The following is a 21,331-nucleotide window of genomic DNA, read 5'->3' on the forward strand; positions in this document are numbered from 1 at the left end:
AGGCCTCCATACGAGAATACAAAGAACGACACGGCTTTGAACGAAAACAGACTCCAGAAACCTTCGTTGAGTCACGTTCTTCCAGTCACGTCGTTTCATTGGAGAGGAAAGATAAGACGAAGACGCGACCGACCAACCTACTCGTCCTCGGTCCCTCGTTTTGCAGAAACGATGAGAGCGACCTGCTTTGACAGAGTTCTCGACGCGTCGTGCTGGATAGATACATGTACGAGGCTCAGCGAGGCTGCAAGGAAGAAAGATGAGGGAGGGCTGAACGAAGCTGGCCAGGCTTCATTTGCGATCGGGGAATTAAAAAAGAGTTCCGGGCGATGAGCTGCAGATTGATGCAGAAGCAAGGAGATCCTCCTTGGAAGGATGAGGGAAGAGGGTCAGATGAGAGGAAGAGGTGAGACCGACAGAAGGAACAAAGGACGGAAGAAATCGCAAGCAGGCTTGAAGGTTCGAGACGCGCTCGGTGGTGGTTCAAGTAAGCGGGTTCGGCTGAACATGCGTCGCGATTTGAGAGGCGAGGGTGTAGATGGGAGGGTGTAGGTAGGAGAGAGAGGATGGTCTTCCAGATTCGAGCAAGGAAGGACGGGAGGAAGAGATATCTACCAAGAAGCAATAAAGGGCATGGTTCGTGGTTTGAAAGGACCGTCGCTAAAGCAAAGGAGTGCAAAAGTAAAAAGCAAGAGAAGGATACTTTAAGGGATAAAGAAAAAGGAAAAGTCCGTGGTGCGTAGAAAGGTAGAAGTGGCAAAGGGGACGAGAATGAGTGGGCAGTTGCATCGTATCTAGGGGAGACTCGAACGAGAGACGAAGAAGCCAGCTTGATCAACTCGAGCGAAACGTGAGGGGGCGGGTGTATCAGAGATGATGAGAACTCTAAATGATAGAGACAACAAAAGAGCGGTAGCACAGAAGAAAGAAAGAAAGAAAGAAAGAAAGAAAGAAAGAAAAAGGAAAGGGAGGAGGCAAAAGGAGAACGAGGGAAGGAAGGACGAGAACGAGGAGGAGACGCGTCGACGGCGCATCTAGATCCTCCCATTGTTACTGGGAGCTCTTTGAGGCTGGTAGTAGCTATCTGCTTCCGCTTCGTCATCCCTCGGGACGACTCCGTAGCCCGTTGGACTCCTGAGAGCCTCGAACGGACCTGGCGAGGTACGACGGGGAGGGCTCATCTCGTAGGATTCCGGAGCGAGGTTGTGGGCCGAGTTTGAACGAGAGTTGATGAGAGGAAGGTTGTTGAGAGGAGTTCCGTGAGAACTGGGGTCCTCGTAGTAGCCGTCGTAGCTCTGTGGAGAGAGAAGGAAAGGAGGGAGGGCGGGAGAGAGGGGTCAGCGAGGGAGACGCCGACGCGACGAGGGACGAAAGGAAACAAGGACTCACATCCTGACGTTGCTGCTGCCCGTACCATCCGTTCGGAGGAGCTGCTTGACCGGGAGGAGCAGCTGAGTTCACGAGATCGGCCGTCGATTCCTGATGTTCATTGTAGGCGCCTCGTTCCTCTCCGTACGCCGAACTCTGGTTTGAGAAGTTTCTCTGGAGATGGCCCGGGTAGGGAGGAACCTCGAAGGTCGAGTCTCCGTCTCCTCCGATAGTGCTTCCTCCGACCTGACTCTTGCTCTCGCTGAGAAGCATCTCCTCGTGACGAGCTGGGTCGTTCTTCGGGTCGTACTCGAGGAGGTCCTTCTGCGAAATCGAACAAGGGAGCGAGTTAGCCATTAGCTTGTAGAATGACGAGGTTGAACAGTAGATGAACGAACCTCTCGAACTCCCTTGACTTCTCGAACCAATCGAGACGAGTAGGACGAGAGGAGGTCTCGGACGAGATCCTGCGAGAGTCGAAAAAGGAAGTCGAATCAGTTCGACGTTCGACGTTTGGAGAGTTAAGACTGCAACGAGAAACGGGACGAACCTGCTGCTCCTTGTGAACCAAAACAGTGTAGAGAACGTCCGATCGAAGAGCAGGGTGGGTGAACCTCTGCTTGTACGAGTGCTGAGCGTCGCCGAGGATTTGGTGAGCCTCCTCCGCGGTGGGAGAGAAGTAGGCAAAAGCGTTGGCGAAGGGCCGAAGGACAAAAATCTTGAAAAGGATGGTGACGATGAAGGGAGGGGCTGCGAAAGGGAAGGACGAGAAAGGGTAAGCTTGACGAGACGAAGAAAGAGAAGCGACGGGGAGAAGGCGACAAACCCGATGCGATGGCGTCCTTCCAAGATCGACGTTGGAGAGTGATGGTGAGGATCATGAGAGCTTGCATGAGCATGAGGGAGACAAGAAGTCGGTTGATAGCACTGCGAGCGAAGAGTAGGAAAGAAGATTCGTCAGTCGACGCGCCTGGAGCGAGGAAAGACGAGGGACAGAGAGAAGTGACTCACACGTTCCACATTCGACCTCCACTCTCGACTCGACCGACGTAGACGTAGAGAAGCTGGTACTTGTAGATGTAGGCCTGAAAGAAGGAAGAAGGCGAACGAGAAAGTCAGCGTTCGAAACGGGAAAGCGAAAGCTCAGAAAAACTCAGACGCACGGAAATCCAGAACACGACCATGGTAAAGGCGGTCACCAACGGAGCCAGAGGAGCATACATGAGACCGATAGCAGCGAGGAAGAGCATGTTGGCGTAAACGATCGGGTACTGGAAGGCTGGAGGCTTCGTCCACTCTTGGATATCTCGAGGCGTCTTAGCGAAGAGGCTGGAGGAAACGAACGACGAGTCGAGAAGGATAGTCAGCGTTCGAGTCGAAGTGTCGGCTGAGGAAGGGGAAGCAATCGCAGAGAGAGGAATGCGGGACGGGGAGGTGAAGGAAAGGAACAGATCGACGCACAGAGTTTTGAACGAGAGAAGAGCAAGCTTTATGAGCTGAGCGAGCTCGAAGAAGACGAGGAATCCTCGCATGCTAAAAAGGTTGAAAATATAAACGAAAAGAGGGCTCGGTCAGCTCGAAGCTCGAGGGTCGAAGGAAAAGAAGAACGAAAAGAAGCGCGAAGACGACGCACGGAAGGAAAAGCAGCCAGTAGGTCGATTGGGAGACATAAGCCTGTTGTATGTTATCCGGTAGATCTACGGGAGGTCCGAAAGAGAAACAGGAACTGTCAGCCTCGATGCGAAACGAAGAAAGAGAACGAGACGAGAAAAATCGGCGTCACCTTCCAAACCGGACAAGATGGAGCTGAGACTCTCCTTATCCTCCACCTGGGTGATGATCTGGAAGATCAAGTTCATGACCACGGCGATGAGGGAGAAGATGAAGAACTGGTGGAGTGAAGGAAGATAGAGGTGAGCCGATTGCGATTGGAGACGACGAAGAACGGAGTCGTTTTGTTCAAAGACGTACTTGAGAGATGACCAAGAAGGCGTAGTACCGAGTAAGAACGGTTCGGTCGACTTGAGATCTCGAGACCTAGAAGAAGGCGAGAAAAAAAGGAGAGCGAGTGAGCACGACGATCGCGTCACGTCGAGGAGAGATCAGAGAAGACCCACAGCTCCTTGGTATTTCGTGAGCTTCCTGATCAGGTAGGGAAGCAAAAGACCGAAGATACCAGAGATAGCCGGAGGAAGAATACCTGTTCGGTCGTCGAGGAAAAGAAACGAGGTCAGCTCTCCGATTTGAAGAAGAAACGAAGGAACACGTCGAGACTTACCAGCAACAGCCGAGAAAGTCCAGTTTCCAACTTCACCAGCAGACTCCCAGTCGGCCAAGAAGGAGACGTACCCCGAGAGAACGGTGAGATTGGCAGCGGCAGCGACGATGATGAGGGGGATGGTGTTGAAGAAGCAGACTGCGAGGAGGACGGAAAGGAACGCATCAGGCTCGACTGAGGGTAGGTGGAACAATGGAAGGGCAGACTTACCGACAGCGAGAAGCATGAATCCAACGAACTTGGAGTTTCGTCGCTCTCCTGGAGTGATGTTGGCGTTCTTCCAGACTGAGAGAAACGAAAGAAGAGCGGTCAGCTCGAGGACGTCAACGAACTCGAAGGAGAGCAACGAAAAACACGTACTGATATCAGCAGGGGCAGGAGCGAGTTGGATCTCAGCTCCAAGCAACTCCTTCTGCCGTCCCTTGTGAGCTTTGGCAATAGCGTGGGCTGTAGGATGGAAAGAAGGTGAGGCGGTCAGCTCGAGGTCGAACGCGTTCGATTCGACTTCCTCTCCCTTCCGCTTCCCTTCGAATCGACCAGCAAGAACGCAGTGAAGGACGTACCTTGAGCCGAATCCATCATCGAGATAAACCCGTAAGGCTCAGCAGGGATCTTCGATCGCTGCTTCTTGTCCATCTTGACGTTGAACTGAGATCCGTCCTTGTGGAGATGGGGAGCCGAGTGACCTTTATGCATCTTGGGTCGAAGGAGATCTATATCCTCCTTCTTGGAGTCGAGGACGTCGCGGAGACGGATGAGTTTGGTACTGAGGGAGGAACCGAAAAAGGGGGAGGGATCGTCAGCGACGAGGAAGGGAGGAGAAAGACGAGAACGGAGAGAGACGAAGGTTACGCGTAGAATTCGATAGCGTCCTACGGAAACATACAAACAGGAGAAGAGTCTAGTCAGCTCGAGGATCAGGCCCGTGAGAAATGGCGAGGCGAGAGGCGAAACTCACGATCTTCTGCCCTCCGATTCCCATAAATCCTCCTCGAGAGATCCTAGGTCTCTTCTTCCCAACATGTCCTCCCTTGAGATACTTGACGAGAACCTCCTCGAACTCCTTGACGGTGTCGTTGTAGTCTGTACACCGAAACGAGAAACGAGTCAGCGTTTCGGTTTCCTAACGCAGAGAAGACGCAGACGCGTCGAGAGAGACGAACCTTCGATGAGCTCCGGGTAGTCCTAAATGAACGAAAGAACAACAAAGCGAGGTGAGCTGGGCCCAAAAGGGAAACGGACGCAGTAGGAAAGATGGCACTGACCTTCAAATCCCTCCCGATCATCGAACTCTGAATCCCAGCTCCGACCTTCTCGTTCCCACCTTGAATCTTCCTCATGAGCTCCTTGAGCCCTTCGTCGGATTGGTACTCCTTCCTGACGTTGGTGAGCTGATAGAAGAGTAGATAGGGCACTTCGTCAGCCAACGAGATAAGCGGTTCGGTCGTGAAACAGCGAAGAGAAGAGACGACGAAAGAGAAGAGAGAAAGGAAAGAGAAGATACGAACCATGAGCGACCTGGACGAAATCGACCTCTGGAACTTTGCTGACATGAACCATGCCTGACGAAGGGAGAGCATCTTCTTCCAGTAGAACCAGCAGAAAAACATGACGACTCCAGCTGTGAGAAAAAAAGGGAGAGAGGAGGTGTGAGCTCGACCGAGTAAACACGAGACAGCGAGACGAGGAGGAACGAACAGATAACGTAGCTCATTCCCATGTGCACGTAGAGGATCCTGGACGTCTGAAGGCCTGAGATGGTGAGCATACTGAGTGCGTCATGGGGGACATCGGCTTTGAGGGTGTAGACGACTGAGGGAGGAGGAGGGGAAGTGTGAGCTCGAACGAACGGACGACGAGGGATCGCGATTCGATCTAGAACGAGAACTCACCGTTGATAGGGATGAGAACACCACAAGCGAGGATCGTGACCGTAAGAAAAGCCCACCGAAGCAGACTGAGGAACTGAAGGAAGGCAACAGCGTCGACTCCTATAGTGTCGACGAGATTCATGTCCCTCGAGGTGACGAGCGGGGTGAGCCAGGAGAAGAATCCGTTGGAGATCTGTCCATCAAAAAACCCAACCATATTAACCCTCAATCAGCTCTTCCATCTCCCCAGGACTCAAGCTCAAGAAAGAAGCTTGAAACTCACCGTTGGGGGCGGCAGATCCTCCTCGTCCTCTTGACGATACTTCACCTTGGGAGCATAAACCTTCTTCTCCCTAGGTCTGAAGAAGGAGAAAGCCAGAGTGACTCCTAACGAGATACCAGCCATCAAGGCGACCTGGATTCCTACGGCTTTGACGGAAACTGATCAACCAAAAACAAACGAAGAGAAGAGAGGGATCAGCTTGAGCTCGCACCCTTCGATTTCCAGTGGATCTTCATTGAAGAGGATCGCCTGAGCGAACCAAACGAACCTTGCGTCATCTTTGCTGCTTCGGCATCGCTGTAGTAGTAGTAGGGAGGAGAAGGAAAGGGTGGGATCAGTCTCAGTGGGACGATGGCGGAGAGGGAAAGGTGGTTCGTGTGGTGCGAGAGGGGAGGAGGTGGAGAAGGAGAGAGGAGCTGAAAGAGTTTGGTTGCTGTTCTACCCTCCTAAATCGAGTTTCTGGAGACCTTCCCTCTGCGAGAAAAGCAACCTCTGAGAGTCCAGCCAAGCTCGACTCCCTTCCTCGCTGGCTCCCGTCTGCAAGAAAACTACGAGCTCGGCGAGGTTTGACCTCCTTCGTTGCCGAAGCTCTCCCCTTCCTTCCCTCTCCCTTGTTTCTCTCTTTCCCGCCTCCCGCCCCGCCCGCTGCAAACCAAGAAGAGAAAACTCACAGAGCAGCTCGACTAGATGCCAATTCGATCCAGCGAGGGAGCAGGGACGAGCAAAAGGAAAGGCAAACGGGTCAGCTTCGACACTTTCAACTTCAGCCCTTGTCCTCCTCCCCTCGCTCCTCCTCTCTCCCCACCCCGCACTTGACTCCCTGAAGCACTCACATGATATCAGCTGGATCCGACATCTTAAATCGTTGTTAAAAAAGTGAGAGTGGGTTGAGTTGAAGGAGTGCGGGAGACTGCGATGAGCTCTTGTTGCGTCGGAGGGTGAAAGGGAACGGCTTTGCTTCGGGAAGCTGGTGGATTCGGCGAGAGGGAGAGTTGTGCACCTGGCAGCTATACGAGATCTGTGAGGGTAGTCGAAGGGTCCGAAGAGGAAATGGAGACGGTGAGAGTTGGAGAGAGGGATTTTAGAAGGGAAGCGAATCGAACAACCTCCACCGCCTCCTGCTTTGGACTTTCCCCTACGCAGCGTTTTGGATTGGGTTGGTTTCGAACCCCACCCTGCTTTTTATTTTCGAGGGGGACAGGCGGAGAAGCGTCATATGAGCAGAGATAAAAGCTGTTGGGGAGTTGTAGGTATCGAGAAGAGGGAAGGAGAAGAGGAGGAGGGAGGGAAGAGTCGATCTCCGTGACAGACGATGTTGGAGGAGAACGTCACTTCTTTGCGTCGAAGGGAACGAAGAAAGGTCGATGGGTTGGTAAGGTGAACAACTGTGAAGCTGAGAGGGAAGGAACCCGAGAAAGCGGTCGAGGTCCGTCAAAGTCATTCGATTTTTCGGTTTGGTTGGAGAGACGGACGCGTCGCTCTTGGCTCGGCTCCCAGCGACGAAGAAGGGGCGAGGGGATGTTGATGAGAATGTGCATGTGTACGAGGTCGAGATCGGGGTCTGATGGCTGAAGATGAGGCGAAGAAAGGAACGAGTGTCAGAACGAGCAAGAAAGCGGAAAGCAACGACGCGTCGAGATAAATCGAGAGCTCACCTTTTCCCAGAGGAATCACCACTTGGGAGCGAAACATCCAACCTTGTGTTGCTTCCAGTGAAGACGTTGGTGTTCTAGAAGTTGAAGGGGGAACGTGACGGGAGGGAGAAGAGAGGCGAGAGAACGGACGCACCTCTCGAGCAGTATCTCACAGCTCGACACTGTCAAGCGAAAACAAGACGGATTGGTCCGCGAACGAGCAAAGGTGAAGACCACAGAACCCAGACTCGCCCTGCCACAAGCCATCATCTCCTCTCCCTCCTCCGACTTCACACACCTCCCATTCAACTCCCCTCCCATCTCCAGCGCATCACAAGTGTTCCAATGCGAATGCGCTCCTTCCTCCAAGTCCTGTACCATGGTAACTCGCTTCCCCGCGCTCAGCGCAAGAAGCAAGCTCGCTCCGTTCTCGAGATCAACCGACGACGGTCCAGGAGCGGTGTGGTTTTGAACGCGGATGAGGTCAACGGAGATGTTTTGAAGACGTTCCTGAAACTCGATCTTGACGGCGGGAAGTGGTGTCCCTACAAAAGCGTGTCGAGAAAAGGCGTGGCTGATAAGGGTGAAGGTGAGGATGAGCATGGAGGGGACGGGTTGGGTGAGGTCGGAGTCGAGCTGGAAAGAGGGCAGACAGAGAGGGAGAGGTAAATCTGCTGGTTTGGTTCGGAGCGTTCGAGCGATATATACAAGGCAGAATACCCACATGAAAGCTTCCGATCCCATACAACGAGATCCTCCCTAGATGGATGAGCCAAAACAGTGCTGCCTTCCTCTGATTCTCTCGAACGAACCGACCGTACTCTGGCGAGTCGACGACCCTTCCTAGGAGAGCGTGGAAAAGGTAGAGCTCTTCGAAGTGATCGGGTGGCTCGCAGATGGTGTAGTAGATGCGATGGAGGAAGGAGGGGAGGTAAAAGGCAGCGAAGGAGGCCTGTCCGGAAGTGAGGGGTCGACGGCCGCGGAGGAAAATCAGTTTTCATTCAACGGACGAAGAAAGTCGAAGTTGCGCACCCAGATAGGGAGAGGTCTCTCTTTGATCCGAACCTGAGCACGAGAGCGAAGATTTGATGAGATCATGAGCACAAACGAGCGAGAAGAGAGGGAGGGAGGGAGGGAGGGAGGGAGAGAGAGAAGGCAACGAACGAGAGCCCGGATCCGATCTAGTCCTTCCTCTGTCGGGAACTCCCTCGAGTAGACATCAGGATTCGTAGTGACCCCGAGGATATCTGCAATCTCCTCCACCGAAGGGTGCATCTTCCAAGATCCTAGAAAGTGCGTCGTCGTTGTTGGGAGTCAATCGATGAAAACAGGGAGCTCGAATGTCGACTTTTGATCCTTCGTCATCAAGCTTCAAGATCGCCTCGCCCTTCCTTTTTTTTTCCCACCAAACCACCACTCCCTCCCTCGACATTCTTTCCCGATATGACGGCCAAAACTTCCTCGGCCTCTTCTGGTACTCGGAAGAAGAACGCTGCCAAAAAAGCTGGCAAGAACAAGCAGGGAGGAGACGATGATCAAGACGGACCTTCCTCCTCTTCTCACCCTTCTTCCTCCTCTGGACCTCACCTCTCCAAGAAGGACAAGAACTCTCAAAAGATCAAACGAGGTCAACCCAAACCCTACACCCCTCCGCCGAAACCTCCTGCTCCAGCTGTGCCCGATCCTCTCGATGCTCTGGGTTTGGGAACGACGCTGCCGGCAGAGTTGGTGGTCGTGCTCAGGAAGTTGGGCAAGAAGGACGAGGTTACAAGGAGGAGAGCTTTGGAGGATTTTGCAGGGTGGTTGGTCAAGGTGCAGAGGAAGAGGAGGAGAGAGGAGAGGGCGGAGAAGGAAGCTGAAGGGGACGAGGGATCGAAGGAAGGGAAGGAGGAGGAGGAGGAGGGTGAGCTCGGGGCTGAAGACGAGGAGGTCGAAGACGAGAACGCTGATGGCTGGTGGGTAGAAATGATAGGACCAGTTTGGGTGAGTCGCTTCGCAGTCTATATATCTTCAGTTTCACTTGGAAACATCCTCAGCTCACCGCGATCTTCGACTCGTTTGTTCTCAGCTCCATCACCTTCCTTCCCTCCTCCTCTCCCCTCGACTCACCTCCCTCACCCTTCAAACCCACTCTCTCCTCCTCACTCTCCTCCCAACCCTTTTTCCTTCAACCCTCCCTTACCTCCTGGAACACCAACAACGAAACGTTCTCGGTTCCTACATCATCTCCACCCTGCTTCACCCTTCAACTCGATCCGCCAACCAAAGTCCCTTCGACCCTGCCCTCACCTGGTCCCCTTCCCCCGACGCTTCGCCCAACGAAACCCTCGACCTGCAAAGCTACTTGCCGCTGCTGACGAGCTACTTGTCCATGTCAATCTTGGAATCGGGAGAGCTGTGGGAGAGCGTGTTCCCTCCGGTGGTGTCGTTCGTCGAAGGGAAGGACAAGAAGTCGGGAGGCTATCGAGGGAGGATCGAGCAGGGAGGAGGAGCTGCTGCTGCTAGAGCTGCTGGAGGGGATGAGGAAGCTGAGAGGGAGGTGGCCGAGAAGGAGGAGAGGGAGGTGGGCTTGAAGATCGGAGGGCTGGTCGGGTTGAGTTGGATTTTGAGAGGTGAGTCGGTTCGTCTCCTTCGCTTGCTTTTCACGTCCTGACTCTCCATTTTTTTGCGTTTCAGAATTTCCCTCTCCGACAACAGCTCCCTCCTCGTTACCCGCAGATCTCTCGGCCCTCCTTTCCAGCTCTCACCTCTGGTCGTCCCTCGCTTCGACTCCCTCGTCCGAACCAGCTCAACCTCAACCTCTCGGACTCGCTCAGCCTGCCATTAGAAAGGTTGCTTGGGACGTTCTCAGAGCTGCTGCTTTGCGATGGCCTGGTGAGTCTCATCCTAGTTCTGTTTTCGATCGGTTGATATCGAAACTGACCGATTGAAATCTCGACTCCAACGCGTCTTCAGATCTCCTTCGAACCAACCTCCAAATGCTCAGCACAATCATCCTTCAGAACTGTTGGGTCGAGTCCGATCAAGGAACTCTTCGAGCCATGTGGGAACCCCTGCTGCTGTTCTTGACGAGTGAGTCCTCGCTTTATCGTTTCCGTTCGTCTCGCTCTTGAAGTTCGAACTGACCATCGGTTTCGTCTCCTTTTCGCAGAGTTCCCTGTGAGCTGGCTCCTCGAGAAGAAGGTTGCCCCTCCCGTCGTCGAGGATACCGAGGGAGAAGATCGAGAAGAGGGAGAGGTCAAGATCGCTGAAGCTCTTGGAGTCGCACCACCTCCTGCGTCCCTCGCCTTCGCTGGATTCCTCGACTTCCTCAAGAACGGATGCCGAGGCTCGTCGCAGCAAGGGTACCCTACTCTCGTTGTCATTCTGTCGACCATCCCCGTCGAGGTTCGTCCAATTCATTTCCTCTTCCCTCGCTCGATTCCTCTCGCTGACTTCCTCGTCCTCTTCTCTTCTTGACTCCAGATCTTCCCTCTCACCACGTCCTCTCTCACCACCCTCTTCGACGCTCTCTGGTCCGCCTACCCTTCCCTCCTCAATTCCACCGTTCTTCCTTCTCCTTCCCAATCCTTCCTCGTCGCAACCCTCGAATGCAACGCGTACCTCCTTCAAAAACGACTTCGAGCGGGAGACGCAGGAGCGAGCGCGTTCGCTGCCGTTCAAGTCGAGAAGTGCTGGATGGAGGGAGTCATTGGAGCTGCTGTGGGTGGAACTGGAGCTGGAAGGAGGAGGAAGGTTGTTGCTCCCCGGGGGAGGGGCGGTGTTGCTGCAGAGGATCAGGCTGGGAAGGAGGAAGCGAAGTTCATGGGCAGAGGGTTGGAGAAGGTGTTTTCGGTTGATCAAGGTCAGTCCATCGCTTCACGTTTTGGCGAGGGTTTCGGACATCAGACTGACTCTTCGGCGCTTTCGTTTTTGATTCCTCAGCTACCGGAAACGCAGCCTGGTCCTCCATCATCTCCTCCACCATCAACCTCCTCACCAACTCGACCCTTTCCTCCAACGAATCAACCAAAACTCCTCTCCCTCTCCCTAAACTCGCTCCTCTCCTCTCAGCTCTTCGGATCACTCTGCCAGAGGTTCTTGTTGACTCCTTCGAGTCCATGCTGGGTGTCATTTCGAGGCTCGTGGTCGGGTCGGTGATGCAGGAGATGGGGGACTTCGAGGACGAGGAGGAGATTGAGGAAAGCAGGAAGGAGTCGGCGGTGGAGAGGGTGGGGTTGGTGGTCGAGTTGGTCTCGTTGGAGAAGTTTGCAGCGGTGTTGAGGGAGGATGATGTGTTTGTCAGAGTGGGTAAAAGATCTTTAATCTCGAAGCTGGGACGCGTTGGCTGATCGAGCTCGTGTTCCTCTTTTTTCCTTCGGTTTAGGTCTTCGACGCCTTGCTCGCCAACGAGACGGTCAACCTCCTCAAACTACTCCCTCCCGCCTCAGCAGCTCGACTGTACAGGCTCGCTTTCACGTGGCGAGTCGACCCCGAGTCCGACGCGGAGATCTTCGAAGGCCTCACGTCTGCTCTCTCGCCCTCGTCGACTCTGGAGATCGAGGCTCGTCTCGCCGTCCTCAAGTCCCTCGTCGCCGATGGAACACCTCTTCCTGCTGCCCTCGGACTGAAGGAAGACGGATCGGAGGTCTCTTCGTTAGACGAGGCGTTCTCGACGTTGGCCGAGTCGGTTTTGGAGGGGGAGGCGAGCACGGAGGAAGTTGAGGTTTTGAAGGCTTTGATGATCAACCCAAGTGAGTCGAGCCTCTTTTCTCCCATCGAATATTCTTCGTTGCTGATCACACCTTCCTTCTACTACTCTCAGGACCCTTCGTCTCCCAAACACAAGCCGACCTCGTCTTCCAGCGAATCCTCTCCACCTTCACCCTCTCCGTCCAAACCATGCTCGTCGACGGAATCACCACCCCTCTCACCAACAAAACCACTTCGATCCTCCTCCTCCTTCATTCCTACCTCCCTGTTCGACCCATCGATGCCAACCTCATCGGAGAGTCCGTTCGAAGCACCGTCCAGGCCGTCTTCGACGCGTCGTTCCTCCTTCATCACACCTCGGACGAGGAATCGATCGAGGATCTCGCAGAGCTTGCTCATTCAGTTTGGACGATCGTTCGAGGAGAGTCGGTGGAGGGATCGGTGTTGGAGGAACTGGTGGTTGAGGGAATGAAGTTGAAGTTGCGAGACACGAGGTGCAGGGTTTCGTGAGTTCAGCCTTTCCGTCCCTCTCTCTTTCAAAGTCTGTCCTGACTTCGACCTTCTTCCCCTCCAGTGTTGAATCCCTCCTCCTCGCCGTTGACGAAGTCAATTCCTCGTCCTCTTCTCCCCTCCTCCTCACCTCCTGCCTTCTCCCCACCTCAACCGAAATGATCTCCCAGATCTCCACCCTCTCCCTCTCTCAAATCGCCCCTGCTCTCGCCGTCATCGATCCCCTCGTTCCTCAACTCCCCGAAGGACCCTCAGCTCGCTCCGCCGAGTCAGACCTCTACGGCTACTCCTCCTTTGCTCGTCTCGCAACAGCCGTCTCCCTCATCCTCTCCTCCGATCGATCCCTCCTTCGTTCCAACCTCACCTGGATCCGAGTCCTCTCAACCTACAACCTCTTCGCCTCGGACGAACTCGCTCTTCCTGGATCGTCGAAACACGTCTTTGGATCGGAGGTTGTTCGAGGAGAGTTGGAGGGGATTGTGAAAAGCGGGGACGCGTTGAGGTCGTACGCTCTTTCATCGATGGCTGGATCGTTGGAGGTTGGATGGCATCAGGCTTCAATTTCTGCGATTGGAAGTGGTAAGACCGAGGGGAAGGATGGGGCTTGTGCGTTGTTGGGAGAGTTGGTTGAGGCTGCGAGGGAGGGAGAGGATATCTACGCGTCGAGGGTGCTGAGGGATCTTCTCGCTGGAGTCCTGCAGTACAGTGGTGCTGGTGTTGCGGAGGCGGAGGGTTGGTTGATGTTTGGACGGACTTTGCAGGATAAGGGTGAGCTTCTCTCCTTCGATTTGTGCTCGATGATTCTCGATGCAACGAGGCTGATTCTCCTCCTTTCTTCTTCACCCAGCTCCCCAAGTCTCCCTCGCTATCGTCTACGCCGCCAAGGATCTCTGCCTCGAGTCTCCTCGGATGGATCGATTCCAAAACGAGCTCGCCGCCGACCTCGCAGGGTTCAAGGCCTCAGCCGTCAACACCAAAGGACTTCGATACCTTCGTCTCCTCGCCGCTACAGCGCCTCCTCCCGACTCGACAGCCATCTTCCTCCCTCAACGACGAACAGTCATGCTCATGCAGACCCTTCAGGAGTGGATGACGAGTGACGAGGACGATCTCAGTGAGGAGCTTGATTCGAGAGTCGCAGAGACGTTCTTGCATCTTGCTCCCATCGCTCAGAACGATCTGGGAAGCCACTGGGAGTTTGTGTTCGATCTTTTGGAGGCCAACCTCGAAGTGAATCACTCTCTCAGATCTAGTTCTACGTGAACCTGAGCTGACTCTATCCCTCTTTTGCGAACAGGCGGCGACTTGGGAGGACCCTTCGACCCTTCCCTTCCTCGCTCACACCCTTCGACTCCTCACCGTCGTTCGGGATCTCGCCTCGACGAACAAGGTACTCAACGAGCTCTGGGTCAGCCGACGGGATGCGTCGCTAGCTCTCGTGTTCGGATTGTTCATCTCCGAAGCTGGTGAGTCGATTCGACAAGACAGGCACGACGGGACGATTGCCTGACCTTCGTTTCCCATCTTTCTCAGGCTCCTCCAACTCTGAACCTCTCTCGATCTGCCGAGGAATGATCATCGAGCTTGTCAGCGACATGACCACTTCGTCTCTCACTCCTGATCGAATGGGTCCTGTGAGTTTCTACGCGTCTCTTTCCTCCTCTCGTTCAATGCTCGACCGACACTCTCTTCACCCCATCGTTCTCATAGCTCTTCGAACTCCTCAAGGACTCCTCCGTCGACATCCAAATCACCGCTCACACCCTCCTCCAACGAATGATCAAGGCTCAAACTTCGGATCTCGTCGTCAAGGTCGAACTCGAAACCGAAACTCCCATCACCGTTTCGCTTCCCAAGGAGCTTATCGAGATCCTCTCGTCTGGATTGGAGGGAACCAAGTCTCTTCCTGCCGAGGCCGCTCACATGCAGATTGTGAGTTGCCGCCTATCAATTTGAGCGAGACACGACGAGCTGGCTGACCCACCTCTCTTCCTCTTCCACAGTCGACCTACCTCCTCGCCTGGAAGCTCGTGTTCGACTTCTTCGAGGACGCTTCCCTTCGAATGAAGACGAGCTACGTCGAGCAGCTCAGGAACGCTGGACTCATCGGACTCGCCTTCCTTCCTAGCATCTTCTCGATCTTGGACGTTGCGGAAACGAGCACTCGACCTTTCGACCTCGGACCTTGGGCTGTTGATGAGTTCGTTATCGAGCGTGAGTGCCCCATTTCTTTGTTCTTTTTCGTTTCGACTGACTGACGCCCGATCATCGTTTCTCCTCAGTCTACGACCCTGAAAACGAGAACGCTCTTCCTGTCCTCGCCGCCTACCTCTACTACCGAGCTCTCATTCACGTCCCCGTACGTTCACGTTCCCTTTCTCTCCGCCTCTATCCGGAGCTTGTGCTGACATACATTCTACTGTCCACCCTCAGTCTCTCATCCGAATCTGGTGGCTCGAATGCAAGGATCGACAGCTCTCCATGGCCGTTGCCTCCTTCACCTCCCGTCACTTCTCCCCAGTCATCGTCGACCATGAGCTCTCGACCTTGCGACAACCCGACGCTATGGCTCAACTTCAAGACGAAAATCTCACCGTCAAGATCCTCCCAGCGGCCAACGAGGTCACAGCTTCCTACGTCGTCGACGAGCAACCGATGGAGATCGCGGTTCGACTTCCTCCTGATTACCCTCTTCACGGAGTGGAAGTGAAGGATCTGAGGAGGGTTGGAGTCCCAGAGGCGAAATGGAGGGCTTGGCTGCTGGCTGTTCAGCAGGTCGTTACTTCGAGGGTGAGTTCTGCTGCCTCCTGCGTTCGATGAGAAGACGCGTTGGGATTCGAACTGACCTCGTTCTCCTTTTCCCTTCGCCCACGATAGGACGGTCTCATCCTCGATGCCCTGACGCTCTTCAAAAGGAACGTTTCCCTTCACTTCGCTGGTGTGACTGATTGTGCCATCGTAAGTTCTTCTCTCGACTTGCTCCTCTCGCCGTCGTCTTTCGTTCAACTGACCCTCTCTTCTTTCGTCCCTCTTCCGAACGCAGTGCTATTCGTTCGTCTCGGTTCTCTTCCTCTCCGCCTCCTTCGTCCTTGAGCGTTGACTGACTCCTCTTCCTCTCCCTCTCCTCGTCTTTGCTTCGACTCAACAGGATCATCAGCGTCAGCGATCGAACGCTCCCCAACCGGACTTGCAAGACCTGCTCCAACAAATTCCATGCTTCTTGTTTGTACAAGGTCCGTAATTCCTTCCGCCCTTCCTTTTCTCTCGCTCGCTTTTCGAGAGAAACGAAGACCTCGAGACTGACTTCGAAGCGTTTCTCCTTTCGTTGTTTTGCCTCGCAGTGGTTCAACACTTCTCATTCTTCATCTTGCCCGCTCTGTAGATCTCTGTTCTAGACTGTATCGTTTGGTTTCTATCGCATCTTCTCTTCACTTTCTTCTTTCGGGGGAAATCCCAAGCGACGAGACAGGTTGCGACGTGTTCTTGCATTTCCTCGTCTCCTCCGCCTTCCTCTCCTTCGACCCTCGCTCTTTGCTTGGGCACCACTACAAGCCGCTCGTCGACGGAAGCGTCTCCCAAAGGAGAACAAGGAAGCAGAGGGGGCACGCGTCGCGACTCGTCCCAGGTTTCTCCGTTTGCTCACTCCTTTCTTCCCTTTTCACTCTTCGGCTTTCAGCTCGCAGATCTCAACCGATCGGCACCGTGATATCGGCAAAGGAAATGAAACCCCAAGGGAAGGTTTCTCCGGTGAGTTCTGTCGGTTGGAAGGTTGAACAAAGAGAAGGGGAAGGAAGACGGTCAAAGGACGACGCGTTCATCTCCTTCTTCTGCCGTCTTTCGCCCTTTTCGGCCTAGGCGGCACGAGACCAATGCGGCCTAATCTTGTTCAAATCTCCTTGTTGAAGCCTGAGTCGTGGATTTCGCTGGTTGGAAGCTGTAGAGGGAGTGGGAGCGATGTTGAGCCACGCTTGTTTACGGTTCCTTATCTTTTTCACTCGCTCCCCTCGTAATATCTTCTCAACGTTGGCTTTGGCGCGACCCAACACGCCGAAGCTGGTGTCTGAAGCAGACTTTTGAAGCTATGGGATGTGCTCTGACAAAAAAGGAGCTGCTCGCCCGTCGCGTCGTCTTTTCCTGAGGGAGTTGGAATTCGTCCCTATGTATTGATCCTCACTCCTACAGCTTTCTTTTCGTTTCGCAATACGTTGGCAGCTCAGCCAACTCTTTCTCTTCCTCTACCATACCTCGACCTTTCAACGTCGCCAGAGACACAAACTCAATCCTCCTCCCCATCTCTTTTTTCTTCTCATCCCTTTCTTCCTGCCCTGATCTCTCTCGCTCTTCAGGCCCCGCCGTCTTCATCCGCCCACGCAAGTCGCGTGTATGCACTTTGGCACCAGATCGAACTCTGCTGAGGTTTCAGAAACGGAACCCAAACGGCCGTTTCGAACCAAGGAAAGCAAAGAAGGAATTCGGACCGTGTCGGTGAGATAATTTTCACTGTCGGGAGAATGTAGAATTCGAAGGCGTCGTCAGGTGAGCTCTGCTGGGAGAAGACTCGATTAGGGGAGGGTTGGGGAAGGGAGGAAGAGACAGCGGAAAGCGAGACGCGTCGAGGACTCGAGCGCCTCTCAGAACTTTTCCGAGTTGCGATCTGACAGAAATCCTGCTTCCATTCGCCTAGTAGTGGCAGAGACTGTAATGAGCATGTATTCAAGACGTTCGTAGTTCCTCAGCGTGTCTCGACCAGCCCAAGACCCATAGCCGCTTTTCAGCCCTCGTCTTGCCTGAGGCCGACTTTGCCCGACCCGCTGGGGACGATGGGAAGGCAGAGACGATGAAAACTTGAACTGGATTCGAGGAGATGGGGAGGTCGAGCGTCGACTGAGTACAGGGGGAGCAAATTTGGAGTGGAAGAAGGGGGCGAAAAAAGGAGAGGGAGAAGAGGAGGAGCGAAGGGGGGGCTCGGAAGCAACTGACCCAAAGGGGACAGATCGAGGGAGAGTTTCAAGCGCCCGATCGCTTTGCTTTGAAGAAGGTTTTCTCACTGGCCCCCAGCGGAGTGAAGCCAGAGACATGGCTAAGAAACACTGGTTCTTGGTGAAAAGTCTCGTTTTCAGGGAGGCCGTTCGAAACGGAGGGGAAGGAGGACCTTCGGCGAGGGAATAACCAGACGCGTCGCTCCGTTCCTTCCTTCCCTCTTTCATGCTCCATCCTCCTCGCTTTGCTTACTCTTCGGTAAAATGGGAAGGAAAGGTGACAAGCACGAGGCTACAGTACTATTTTCATGGCCGTTCGAAATCCGCATCGAGAGCAAGGCTGCTTTTTCTGATGGGGAAAGAGAGTTCCCTTGGGTCTTGGTCGAGTCGCTCAGCTCTGAGACGCGTCCTCCCTCGTTTCCGTATACATCACCGACATCCTTCCGAGTTCTCGCTGAGCTTACTCAAACTTCTTGGGGCTGAACTCTCTGATTCTTCTGCATCAGCTTCAGAAGGAAAGAGAATGAAGCAGCCTCGAGGAAGGTTAGGTAATCGCGAGATTTGGCCGTGAGTTCCAACGCTTCTGCAGCTCTTCTCTCGCGTTTCTTGCTCTTTTTCGGGAAGATTTTTCACGATGCGAGGTAAGAGGGAGAGGGTTCGGGAGCAAGACTGTATGTCTCTGAGTCAAAAAGAGGGAGACGAAACAAAGTCGGAGAGCTCGCCGGAAGAAAAAAACGCGTGGGCCGAGCTCGGGCTTTTTGGCCTTTCGTCTTTCTTCCCTCAACCACGACAAGCTCCTACACCTCCTAGCTCCCTTCTCTATCTCTTCTCCCACTCTCCCTCCTCCCAAAAAGCATCTAAAAAGTGTAAGGAACAGGATCACCGAGCTTTCTCCCCTCGCCCTTCTTCTCCCCCTCGAGCCAAACACTCCCTTTCCTCCCCAACCACCACCACCGCCCAAGCCCCTCGCCTCCCTTCCCTTCTTTCTCTTCGACGATGTCCTCCTCCTCTTCCTCCAGCACTCGCACCCACTCTACTCGATCCTCCATCTCCTCCTCCTCCACCACCACCTCTCCCAGCCGCTCGAGAGGAAGCAGTCGGACGAGCTCCTCCTCCTCCACCCACGTCTCGTCATCCAGCGGTTCTTCTTCTGCACCCCAACAGCCCCCTCAACCTCCAGCAGTCGCTCAAGCACCACCCTCAGACGGATGGTACGGTCACCAGGATATTTCAGTTGCTGCTGCTAAGTTCGTGAGTAGAAACCACCCTTTTGTTCGAGTCAGCGTCTTTGCTCGAGGTCCGGAGGAGACGGTGCCTCGCCTTCCGTCGTTTCTCCTCTTCTCCCCCTACAATTTTCACTGACTCCTACGTCTTCACCTTCTTCTGCTAGATCACCTCTCTTTTCTCGTGCCCCAACATCCCTCCAGCGACTTCCCCATCGTCGCCTCAACCTCCTCTCGCCAACTTCATCGCTTACGCTCTCCATCGCACTCGTCTCCCTGCCTTGGTGACAACTTCGGCGCTCCTGCTTCTCTCGAGGCTCAAGATGAGGTTCCCCGCTGCTCGAGGATCAAGTGGACATCGATTGTGAGTCTTTTCATTCGTTCAAGGAAGGGAAAGAAGGAAGCGAAAACCCTCAAACTCCCACGAGGTCACCGAATCGAGTGCTCATCCCCTTTGTTTCCTCCCCTGTCCCCCTCCTTTGTTTCCCTTTTCTTTCTCCAAACCAGATTCATCTCAGCCTTCATGATGGCCTCCAAGGTGCTCTGCGATGTGAGTCTATCTCTCTCTATCCCTCCTCTGAGGCACGATTCTCTTCCCTTGAGAGCGGAGAGAATCGCTCTCTCGGAACGATACCCGCCGATCCCTCCGTGATCTCGCTGGCTCGCTCTTCTCTACGAGACTGACCCTTCGGCTTTTCTCGTGTGATTCTCTGCTCCAGGACACCTACTCGAACAAGTCATGGTGCATCGTCGCTCAGCAGATGTTCGCTTTGAAGGAGGTCAACCAGATGGTGAGCTGCGACTCCTCCTTCGTCTTTCGTCGGGTTCTTCCTTTGTCTCGAGCTAGCGAACTCTTGCTGATCCTCGTCGCCTTCGGTTTGTCCTCTGTTTTTTTTTACCTTTCCTATTTGCTTTCTTTCAGGAACGAGAGATGCTCGGGTACCTCGAATGGAACGTGACGGTTTCGGGAGAGGAAATCGCTGGACTCGACGTGAGTTTGGTTCCGTCCCTCAACGCTTCTTCTCTCTCTGAACCTGACTCTGATTCGCCTTTTCCCTTTCGATCTTTCAGGAAACTCTTCGAACCAAGTTCGGCCCAGGACCTCCCGTTCCTCCTACTCCTTCAACTCCTTCCCTCGTCGCTCCCTTCCCTTCGATCCCCTCGATTCACATCGCTCCCTCTTCCGCCGCCAACGCGTACCCTTCTCCTCCTACCTCTCCCATCGCTCTCTCGACCTCGGCGTCTTCGGAATCATCACCAGCCAGCTCTCTCGGCGAGCCATGCACCACTCCTCCGGACGCTGCTCCTGGTGGATACGAGGCGGCGAAGAAGGTCTACGACGAGCGACACCCGGTCATCACCAAGGTCGTCGAGAGGGCTGTTGGAGACGAGGAATGCGACGAGGAGATGGAGGCTGTGTCGAGCTGGTAGATCTTAGTTGAGCGTTGTTCGGTCGTGCGTTGTTTGTTTCCTCTCTTCTCTCTCCCAAACTGTGTTATAGCTTTCGCGTCTCGTCCCTGTTTTCGGTTCTCTCTTTCTCCCTTCTCTATATCCCTCTCCCACTATTCTTCTCCTCCAACCTCGTTCATGAAACGGACTACCTCGTCGTCTTTCCATGTCTCTCTTTCTCTCTCTCTCTCCTCTCTCTCTACTGGATCGTTTTTACTCGTACTACTCTCGCACCACCCCAACCACATCCATCTACCTTACCCTACAGGGTCCTTCGAGATACCCCACCCAAAATTCTCTTTCCTACTACTCATAACCCTCTTCGTTCTTCGTTTCATCTTCATCTTTTTGTTCTCCCTTTCTCTTGACTCAACCTCGTGTTTCCTCTTCTCGACTCTCTTCGTTTCTCGTTCTCGTTCACGACTGATGAATCAATGAAGTCTCTTCTCTTTCAACTGCTCTATCATATTCCTTCAGCGCAAACGAAAAACCTTCGCTTCAAATCTGCTTCGCATCGTTTCGTGCTGCTTTTTCTCTTCCCCAACGAATTGGGTCGCCTTGAGATCCCTCCGTGGCGGTCTTTTCTCGTACGACGCGGAAGCACATGGCTGTCTCTCTTTTCTTTGTTGGGAAGAAAGTCCGCCCGTCGGAGTTGATCGGTAGGGCGAGGGAGGGAAGGAAGGAAGGAGCCTGAGACTGGAAGGAGGATGGGATTGGCCGAAGGGAGGGAAGGCGCGCGGACGGGAGGGAGGGAGGAGGAAGGGATAGAGAGGTAGAGGCTGAGAGTGTTAGGAGGACAGAGAGGGTGAGAGGAATTTGATGGGGAAGGAAGTATGCGGGATATGAATTGAAGTGAACTGAAGACTTTCTGGTCGGAGGATTGGAAGGAGGAGGAGAGATCGGGTTTCGAGCGCGTCGTGAGAGGGTCGATGAATGGCGAAGGGTGCGTGAAGAGGGTCCGTTTCATCGATAAAGACGTTCAGAACGGAACTTTCTGTCGGTACAGACGCTGGGGCGGGCGAGTGTAAGTTCAGGGGGGGGGAG

The 21,331-nt window shown here is 54.1% G+C and overlaps 4 protein-coding genes across 4 annotated transcripts; 2 read left to right on the plus strand and 2 right to left on the minus strand.

The window, feature by feature from the left end:
* Positions 1-888: 888 nt before the first annotated feature.
* BDY24DRAFT_55497 (uncharacterized protein) lies at positions 889-6,795 on the minus strand. The gene is made up of 27 exons (XM_076644986.1): positions 6,634-6,795; positions 6,472-6,483; positions 6,069-6,097; positions 5,801-5,958; positions 5,539-5,710; positions 5,345-5,458; positions 5,155-5,267; positions 4,912-5,037; positions 4,810-4,831; positions 4,605-4,729; positions 4,499-4,518; positions 4,210-4,412; positions 4,007-4,093; positions 3,857-3,931; positions 3,647-3,784; positions 3,486-3,568; positions 3,340-3,405; positions 3,152-3,257; positions 3,002-3,065; positions 2,830-2,901; positions 2,532-2,697; positions 2,380-2,453; positions 2,195-2,295; positions 1,919-2,118; positions 1,767-1,835; positions 1,390-1,692; positions 889-1,295 (listed from the first exon to the last, which is right to left on the minus strand). The coding sequence occupies exons 1-27, from the start codon at positions 6,654-6,656 to the stop codon at positions 1,035-1,037; spliced, it is 2,982 nt and encodes a 993-aa protein (XP_076496622.1). The 5' UTR covers positions 6,657-6,795; the 3' UTR covers positions 889-1,034.
* Positions 6,796-7,217: 422 nt separating this feature from the next.
* Positions 7,218-8,314, minus strand: BDY24DRAFT_55538 (uncharacterized protein). The gene is made up of 2 exons (XM_076644987.1): positions 7,456-8,314; positions 7,218-7,368 (listed from the first exon to the last, which is right to left on the minus strand). The coding sequence occupies exon 1, from the start codon at positions 8,176-8,178 to the stop codon at positions 7,471-7,473; it is 708 nt and encodes a 235-aa protein (XP_076496623.1). The 5' UTR covers positions 8,179-8,314; the 3' UTR covers positions 7,218-7,368; positions 7,456-7,470.
* A 250-nt stretch (positions 8,315-8,564) lies between these two features.
* Positions 8,565-16,182, plus strand: RKR1 (ubiquitin-protein ligase RKR1). Its single transcript, XM_076637881.1, has 21 exons — positions 8,565-9,417; positions 9,503-10,046; positions 10,111-10,308; positions 10,390-10,506; positions 10,586-10,821; positions 10,900-11,278; positions 11,359-11,720; positions 11,801-12,167; positions 12,239-12,632; positions 12,701-13,404; positions 13,484-13,866; positions 13,934-14,102; positions 14,170-14,270; positions 14,347-14,568; positions 14,640-14,850; positions 14,919-14,995; positions 15,070-15,426; positions 15,514-15,594; positions 15,680-15,687; positions 15,785-15,869; positions 15,978-16,182. The coding sequence occupies exons 1-21, from the start codon at positions 8,878-8,880 to the stop codon at positions 16,029-16,031; spliced, it is 5,589 nt and encodes a 1,862-aa protein (XP_076496624.1). The 5' UTR covers positions 8,565-8,877; the 3' UTR covers positions 16,032-16,182.
* A 2,216-nt stretch (positions 16,183-18,398) lies between these two features.
* BDY24DRAFT_388619 (cyclin family protein) lies at positions 18,399-20,742 on the plus strand. Its single transcript, XM_076640392.1, has 6 exons — positions 18,399-18,866; positions 19,006-19,202; positions 19,346-19,388; positions 19,558-19,629; positions 19,761-19,829; positions 19,910-20,742. Exons 1-6 carry the CDS (start codon positions 18,612-18,614, stop codon positions 20,267-20,269), a joined length of 996 nt encoding a protein of 331 aa, XP_076496625.1. The 5' UTR covers positions 18,399-18,611; the 3' UTR covers positions 20,270-20,742.
* Positions 20,743-21,331: the final 589 nt, after the last annotated feature.

The sequence above is a fragment of the Mrakia frigida genome (genome assembly GCF_051309035.1).
Source record: "Mrakia frigida strain ATCC 22029 unplaced genomic scaffold BDY24scaffold_15, whole genome shotgun sequence".
Taxonomy (NCBI): domain Eukaryota; kingdom Fungi; phylum Basidiomycota; class Tremellomycetes; order Cystofilobasidiales; family Mrakiaceae; genus Mrakia; species Mrakia frigida.